The 8,855-nt window shown below is 47.1% G+C and overlaps 1 protein-coding gene across 4 annotated transcripts in view; it reads right to left on the bottom strand.

The window, feature by feature from the left end:
• SLC11A1 (solute carrier family 11 member 1) overlaps positions 1 to 1,421 on the bottom strand; it is a 17,359-nt gene extending 15,938 nt beyond the window's left edge. Inside the window, exons 1-3 of one of the 4 annotated variants that reach the window (XM_017535129.2) lie at positions 1,215 to 1,421; positions 727 to 815; positions 42 to 175 (exon numbers count right to left, since the gene is read on the bottom strand). In XM_017535129.2, the coding sequence (XP_017390618.1) occupies positions 42 to 175; positions 727 to 733 (141 nt within the window). In that variant the 5' untranslated portion in view covers positions 734 to 815; positions 1,215 to 1,421. Of the gene's footprint in view, positions 1 to 41; positions 176 to 726; positions 995 to 1,214 lie in introns of those variants that run through there. The other 3 variants (XM_037740817.1, XM_017535131.2, XM_017535128.2) reach the window with 3 other exon arrangements.
• Between the last annotated feature and the right edge of the window lie 7,434 nt (positions 1,422 to 8,855).

Below are 8,855 nucleotides of genomic sequence, written 5' to 3'. Positions count from 1 at the left end.
AAAAAAAAAAAAAGAAAGAAAGAAAGTTTCCAGCGTCCCACCGGTTTCGTGTCTGGGATGGGGATCTTCTCACTCAGGTAGGTCTCTCTGGGAGGCACTTGCTGTGGTCCTGGGCTGGTGGGGCTTGAGATGGAGCCATAGCTGGACCTGCTCAGCCTCTGGGGACCCTTGTCACCTGTGGGGGCGCATGAAGCATGGTGAATGTCCTGCCTCCTTAGTTAAAGCCACCTGTTCCCTTCCCATCTCCTCCTCCTGGAAAATTGGAGAAACTAAGGTCCCTGATCCCATCTTGGGTCCATCACCTCCACCCCTCGACCAAACATTCCAGATGTGTGGGACGTGGCAGCTTGCGAATCACTGTTCTCTCATGTGAGCACAGATGCCCAGAGGCAGATCTCCTGCCACAGAGGACGCAGAGAGACCCTGAGCTCTAAGAAGGGCAAGCTGAGGCCACATGTCTGCCCCTTGGCCGGATCCCCCACCCCCTCCAGCAGCCCAGAAAACTCCAGGGGCTTTGATCCATGGGCTTCAGACAAAGGAAAGGTAGACCCCTTAGGGTTGTGAAGGACTCCACCCCAGTGACAATGATCTGTCCAGAGCTGTGTTCTAGACCAGGACTCCCACGGGGGACCAGGGGCTTTCTTGCTTCCTCAAGTCTCCACCAGCCTAGTGACCTCCTCCATTCCACCCCTTAATCAGGCTCTGTCTCTAGGGGCCACTACTCACCTGTCATTGGGACAGCGACTTCAGGTACTCTGGGAGTGTGAGCAGTGCTCTGGGCAGCTCCTCAGCCTGCACCCCTTCTCTGGACGCTGCTGCAAGTGAGAGTGTGAGCCCACACCCTGTTACCCATCCGCAGCTGAGGGCCCTGCCTCTTACATCAATATTCACTTCACAGCTGCAGATTCACACACACACACAACATGGGGCATTGTGAAACATTTTCCAAAGGCAGAAGTGGGCAGCCCTGGCGGAAGGTTCTGGTCACCCATGGAGTGGACCTTTGTTCCCCTCCCAGTCTGCCCTATGCCCCACAACACAACTGTTCCCCTTCCAGGCACCTCATGTTCTGTGCCTCCCAAGCTAGCTCTGATTTCAGACACTTCCTGCCCCTTGTGCATTCATGTCAATATCCCATCACCACACCCCCCTTTGCCCCCCGCCACACACACACACACACACACACACACACACACACACACATAGTGGTAGACCTTTCTTCTCCTCTTTGATTTGGAGTTCCAAGGCCCCTGGTTGGCCTAATTCAAGTCTTCATGTCCTCAAAGGCCTCAGTTTCCCTTTGAGGGCCTCAGAGGAAAGGCACTGCAGAAGGGATATGTATTAAAAATTCAGGCTGAGGATGTCCCAGAAGATAGGACACTGGGATCTGGTCCTGGTTCAACCACTGATTCACTTGAGATTGTCACTAGATCATGTCCCTTCTCAGAGTTGTTTATTCTATTTATTTCCCCTTTTGTTTTTTTAGAGACAAGGTTTTGCCCTGTCACCCAGGCTGGAGTGAAGTGTGAAGTGCAGTAGTGCTATCATAGTTCACTGCAGTCTCAAACTCTTTTTTTTTGAGACTGAATCTCGCTCTGTCACCTAGGCTGGAGTGCAGTGGCACCATCTCAGCTTACTGTAACCTCCACCTCCCAGGGTGATTCCCCTGCCGCCGCCTCCCCAGTAGCTGGGACTGCAGGCACATACCACCACACCTGGCTACTTATTATTATTATTATTATTATTATTATTATTTTGAGATGGAGTTTTGCTCTTGCTGCCCAAGCTGGAGTGCAATGACACAATCTCGGCTCCCTGCAACCTCTGCCTCCCAGGTTCAAGTGATTCTCCTGCCTCAGCCTCCTGAGTAGCTGGGATTACAGGCATCCACCACCATGCCTGGCTAATTTTGTATTTTTAGTAGAGATGGGGATTTCTCCATGTTGGTCAGGGTGGTCTCAAACTCCTGACCTCAGGTGATCCACCCATCTCAGCCTCCCAAAGTGCTGGGATTATAGGCATAAGCCACCACGCCTGGCTAATTTTTTGTGTTTTTAATGGAGACAGGGTTTCACCGTGTTAGCCAGGATGGTCTAACAGCATGTTAGCCAGGATGGTGGAAAATTCACACATTTGGTGTCAGAAGTGCCGAGAGTAGAGAAACAGAATTTTTCCTTCTAGAGAGGTTTTCAGACCCAGATTTGACCTGGGTTATAATTTATCCCTATGTTAAGTCAAAAACCTTTTTTTTTTTTTTTTTGAGTCAGAGTCTCACTCTGTCACCCAGGCTGGAGTGCAGTGGCATGATCATGGCTCACTGTATCCTCAAACTCCCAGGCTCAGCCTCCTGAGTAGCTGGGACTAGAGGCACATGCCACCAAGCCTGCCTAATTTTTGTAGAGACATGGTTTTAAAATGTTGCCTAGGCTGATCTCAAACTCCTGAGCTCAAGCGATCCGCCTGCCTCAGACTCCCAAAGTGCTGGGATTACAGGGTTGAGCCACCTTGTCTGACCCAGTCAAAAACTTAGATGAAGTTTGGGAGGCTAGGGTGGGAGAAGCAGCCAATTTTACGGATCCTCATGGATGGGAGAGGCTGGAGGAACTATAGAGGTGTGGGAAGAGGGATGAATGATGGGTTCAGTGAGGTGACAGCAGCATTGTGGTTTGTCACTCACTGTGCAATCCTATTGCTCATGGTACTGTTACCATCCCTTGCCTCAGAAATTTGCATGGATTTCCTAATCACTGTTTTGGGCTCATATGGGGATGACTGGGGTTGAGGCTGGAATGTCTTCCCTTTTTGCATCTTTTGTGGGACCTAAGTTAGGAACTCGGTAAGTGTAATTGATTAGCTGTTGATTAATACCCTGCACAACCTCTAACTTAAAGAAGAGGCAATAGGCCGGGTGCTGTGGCTCACACTTGTAATCCCAGCACTTTGGGAGGCCGAGGTGGGCATATCGCAAGGTCAGGAGTTCAAGACCAGCCTGACCAACATGGTAAAATCTCCCCGTCGCTACTAAAAATACAAAAATTAGCCTGGCATGGTTGCGCACTCTTGTAAGCTCAGATACTCAAAAGGCTGAGGCAGGAGAATCGTTTGAACCTGGGAGGCAGAGGTTGCAGTGAGCCGAGATTGTGCCACTGCACTCCAGCCTGGGTGACAGAGCAAGACTCCATCTCAAAAAAAAAAAAAGCAAAAAACAAAAGAGGCCATATAGTGTAATAGTTAAGAGCAGAGGTCCTAGGCTACATAAGAGAGCAGGAAGCTACATGAAGAGCTATAGAAATCTGCATGGGGCCAGGTGCAGTGGCTCACGCCTGTACTCCCAGCACTCTGGGAGGCTGAGGCAGTTAGAGCACCTGAGGTCAGGAGCTCAAGACCAGCCTGATCAACCTGAAGAAACCCTGCCTCCACTAAAAATATAAAATTAGTCAAGCGTGGTGGCATGTGCCTGTAATCCCAGCTACTTGGGAGACTGAGGCAAGAGAACCACTTGAACCCAGGAGGCAGAGGTTGTAGTGAGCCAAGATTTCACCATTGCACTCCAGCCTGGGCAACAAGAGAGAAACTCGGTCTCAAAAAATAAAATAAAATAAATAAATAATAAATCTGCATGGATTTACCCTTGGATCTGGAGCTGTTGCTGAATGCTAAACCTTGCATGTTTGGGGTGACAGTCCATGATGTCTAATTCACTCAAAACTCCATATATCGCTAAATATAAAATGTTTAGTTAAAAACATCGGAGAAAATCTTTAGGACCTAGGGCTAGACAAAGACTTCATAGACTTGATATGAAGACCATGATCCATAAAGGGAAAACTTGATAAATTGAACGTCACCAAAATTAAAAACTAATTAAAAGCTTTTGCTTGGTGAAAGACTCTGCTACGAAGATGAAAAGACAGGATACAGATTTGGATGACATATTTGCAAGTCACATATCTGACAAAGGTCTAGTATCTAGAAATATAAAAATATCTTAAAATTCAACAGGCTGGGTGTGGTGGCTCATGCCTGTAATCCCAGTACTTTGGGAGGCTGAGGCAGGCAGATCACCTGAGGTTAGGAGTTCGAGACCAGCCTGGCCAACATGACAAAACCCCATCTCTACTAAAAATACAAAATTAGCTGGGTGTGGTGGCAGGTACCTGAAATCCCAGCTACTCAGGAGGCTGAGGCTGGAGAATCACTTGAACCCAGGAGGCGGAGGTTGCAGCCTGTAATCCTAGCACAGCATTTTGGGAGGGCAAATCACAGGAGGTCAGGAGATAGAGACCATCCTGGCCAACATGGTGAAAGCCCGTCTCTACTAAAAATACAGCAGTGTGAGGTGGCTTACGCCTGTAATCCCAGCACTTTGGGAGGCTGAGGTGGGCAGATCACGAGGTCAGGAGTTCAAGACAAGCCTGACAAACATGGTGAAACCCTATCTTTACTAAAAACAAAAATAAAAAAATTAGCTGGGTGTGGTTGGTACGCACCTGTAATCCCAGCTGCTCAGGAGGCTGAGGCAGAATAATTGCTTGAACCCGGCAGGCAGAGGTTGCGGTGAGCCCAGATCACCCCACTGCACTCCAGCTTGGCAACAGAGTGAGACTCCATCTCAAAAAGAAAAAAAAAATTAGCTGGGCATGGTACAAGTGCCTGTAATCCTGGCCACGTGGGAGGCTGAAGCAGGAGAATCCCTTGAACCCAGGAGGCAGAGGTTGCAGTGAGTCAAGATGGGGCCACTGCACTCCAGCTTGGGCAACAAGAGCGAGACTCCATTAAAAAAAAAATTAATTAATTTAAAAAATAAAATAGTGACCACACCAAATGTTAGCAAAGATATGGAGAAACTAGATCACTCATGTGTTGCTCATGAGACTATAAAGTGGTAGTCTGAAAAAATGTATATAAGTTTATTTTTAATTTTTTTTTGGAGATGGAGTCTTGCTCTGTGGCCCAGGCTGGAGTGCAATGGTGAGATCTTGGCTCACTGCAATATCCACCTCGTGGGTTCCAGTAATTCTCCTGCTTCACCCTCCCAAGTAGCTGGGAGTACAGGCGTGCACCACCATGCCCAGCTAGTTTTTGTATTTTTAGTAGAGATAGGGTTTCACTATGTTGGCCAGGCTGGTCTCAAACTCCTGACCTCAGGTGATCCGCCTGCCTTAGCCTGCCAAAGTGCTGGGATTAGAGGTGTGAGCCACCACGCCTGGGCCTAAAATTTTTTATTTTTATTTTATTTATTTATTTTTTGTTATCCAGTTTCTGTGGAATTATTTAATTTTTAATTATTATTTTATTTTATTTTTTAGTGACAGGGTCTCGTTCTGTTGTCCACATTGGAATGCTGTGGCACAATCGTAGCTCACTGGAACCCCGAACTCCGAGGCTCAAGTAATCTTCCCACTTCGGCCTCCCAAGCAGCTGAGACTATAGGCATATGCCCCCATAGTCAGCTTATTTATCTATTTATTGCAGAGACAGGATCTTGCTATATTACCCAGGCTGGTCTTGAACTCCTGGGCTCAAGCGATCCTCCTATCTGGTCCTCTCAAAGTGCCAGGATTACAGGAACTAGCCACCACACGCAGCTCCTGTAAATTTCTTAAAACCAAACATGTGGTCAGGTGCGGTGGCTCACACCTGTAGCACTTTAGGAGGCTGAATCAGGTGGATCACTTGAGGTCAGGAGTTCAAGACCAGCCTGGCCAATATGGTGAAACCCTGTCTCTACTAAAAATATAAAAATTAGCCAGGTGTGGTGGCAGGCACCTGTAATCCAAACCACTCAGGAGGCTGAGGCAGGAGAATCGCTTGAACCCAACAGGTAGAGGTTGCAGTGAGCTGAGATCATGCCACCATACTCTAGCCTGTACGACAGAGCAAGACCCCATCTGAAAAAAAAAAAAAAAAAGAACAAAACATTGATACAGACAGTAAAATGGATGAATCTTCAGGAAATTATTCTGAGTAAAAAAAAAAGTCAATCTCAAATGGTTACATACTGTATTATTACATTTATGTAACGTATTTGCAATGACAAAATTTTAGAAATGATAATCAGATTAGTGGTTCCCAGCGGTTAGGCATGGGCAAGGAGGCGGTGTGTGGTTATAAAGGAGTGACTCGAGGGATCCTTGTGATTTCGGGAGTTTTCAGTGTCTTGATGATGGTGGTGGAGACACAAACACATATGATGAAACTTTACAGAACTGAAGATACCCACATTCACGCATGCACACGCACATATACAAAAACGAGTGAAAGAAAAAGTGGGGACATCTGAAAAACATCGATGGGATTGTGTAAATGTCAATATCCTGGTTGTATTGAAAACAGGGATTCAAACACACATTTGTACACGCATGTTCGCATGTTCACAGCAACATTATTCACAGCAGCCAACAGATGGAAATTATCCAGTGTCCATCAGAAGATGAATAAACAAAACGTGTCATATACATAAGATGAGCTATTATTCAGCCTTAGAAAGGAATGAAATCCTGATACATGCCACAACATTGTTGAATCCTGCAGATATTTTTAAGCGAAACAAGCCAGGCACAAAAGGACAAATGCGGCTGCCCCTGGTGACGCATGCCTGTAATCCCAGAATTTTGGGAGGCCAAGGGGGGTGGATCACCTGAGGTCAGGAGTTTGAGAACAGCCTGACCAACATGGAAAAATCCTGTCTCTTTTTTTTTTTTTTAAAGATTGGGTTTCACCATGACGGCCAGGCTGGTCTTGCACTCCTGACGTCAGGTGATCCACCCACCTCGGCCTCCCAAAGTGCTAGGATTACAGGCCTGAGCCACTGCGCCCGGCCTGAAAAACCCTGTCTCTACTAAAAATACGAAATTAGCCAGACATGGTGGCAGGTGCCTGTAATCCCAGCTGCTTGAGAGGGTGAGGCAGGAGAATTGCTCGAACCTGGGAGGCAGAGGTTGAGGTGAGCCGAGATCGCACCATTGCACTCCAGCCTGGGCAACAAGAGTGAAACTCAGTCTCCAAAAAAAAAAAAAAACCAAAAAACAGAGGACAAATGTTATATGATTCCATTTATAGAGGTGCCCAGAATGGGCAAATTTATAGAGAGAGAAAGTGGAATGATAGTTGCTAGAGGCAGGGGAAGAGTGGAATGGGCATTATTGTTTAGTGGGGACAGGGTGTTTGCTTGTGATGATAAAAAATATATACTGGAAGTGGCCAGGCGTGGTGGCCCACACCTGTAATCCCAACACTTTGCATCTTGGCTCACTGCAACCTCTGCCTCCTGGGTTCAAGTGATTCTCCTGTCTCGGCCTCCCAAGTAGCTGGGATTACAGGTGCCCACCACCATGCCTGGCTAATTTTTTTTTTTTTGTATTTTTAGTAGAGACGGGGTTTCTCCATGTTGGTCAGGGTAGTCTCAAACTCCTGATGTCAGGTGATCCACCTGCCTCAGCCTCCCAAAGTGCTAGGATTACAGGGGTGAGCCACTGCACCTGGCCTACTTCGACAAGTTTTTTAGTCCCTCAGTATTCTCACCTGTAAAATGGGAATAATAAGAGTTTTTACCTTAAGATAAAGGCAGGCACAAGAAATGCACCTAGCACTGTGCAGTCAGTTGTTCTGCAAATTGAGTTTCAACATTTTGTTGGTCACTGTCAGCTCCTCAGAACTCCAGATGTTACAAACATTGCTGCTCATGATGGTTTAATTCTCAGATGTGCCTGCTACCATGGTCTGAATGTCTGCGCCCTACCCTCAAATTTCTATGTTGAAACCTGCCCCATAAGGTGATACTATTAAGAGGGGGATCTTTGGGAGGTGATCAGGTCTCGAGGGCTCTGCTTTCATGAATGAGATCGGTGTCGTCTAAAAGAGGCTTGAAGGGTGAGTGCAGTGGCTCACGCCTGTAATCTCAGCACTTTGAGAGTCCAAGGCCTCTCAAAGAGTGGATCAAGAGATCAGAAGTTCATGGCCAGCCTGGCCAAGATGGTGAACCCCTGTTTCTACTAAAAATAGAAAAATTAGCCAGGCACAGTGGCAGGCGCCTGTAATCCCAGCTACTCAGGAGACTGAGGCAGGAGAATCACTTGAACCCAGGAGGCAGAGGTTGCGGTGAGCCAAGATCATGCCATTGCACTCCAGCCTGGACAACAAGGGTGTGCTACCATGCCTGGTTAATTTTTGTATTTTTAGTAGAGACAGGGTTTCACCATGTTGTCCAGGCTGGCCTCAAACTCCTGACCTCATGATCTGCTGACCTCGGCCTCCCCAAGTGCTGGGATTATAGGTGTGAGCCACCACACCAGGCTGGCTAATGTATTTTCACTGTACCTTTTCTATGCTTAGATATATTTAGATATACAACTACTTACCATTGTGTTATAATTGCCTGCAGTATTCAGTAAAATAGCATACTGTACACATTTTTAGCCTACGAGCAGTGGGTTATACCATACAGGCTAGGTTTGTGTATATAAACACTCTGTGATGTTTACAGGATGGCAAAACCTTCTAATGACACATTCCTTAGAACATAGCCCTGTCATTTAGTGACACATGATGGCATATCATAAAACAAAATGGGTCAGCCAGGCGCGGTGGCTCACGCCTGTAATCCCAACACTTTAGTAGCCTGAGGCGAGCAGATCACAAGGCTAGGAGTTTGAGAGCAGCCTGGCCAATATGGTGAAACCCCGTCTCTACTAAAAATACAAAAATTAGCTGGGCATGGTGGCAGGTGCCTGTAGTCCCAGCTACTTGGGAGGCTGAGGCAGGAGAATTGCTTGAACCTGGGGGCAGAGGTTGCACTGAGCCAAGATTGCACCACCGCACTCCAGCCTGGGCGACAGAGACTCTGTCTCAAAAGA

Source organism: Cebus imitator, unplaced genomic scaffold (genome assembly GCF_001604975.1).
Source record: "Cebus imitator isolate Cc_AM_T3 unplaced genomic scaffold, Cebus_imitator-1.0 Scaffold91, whole genome shotgun sequence".
NCBI lineage: Eukaryota > Metazoa > Chordata > Mammalia > Primates > Cebidae > Cebus > Cebus imitator.
This window is presented reverse-complemented; position numbering and strand designations above follow the sequence as displayed.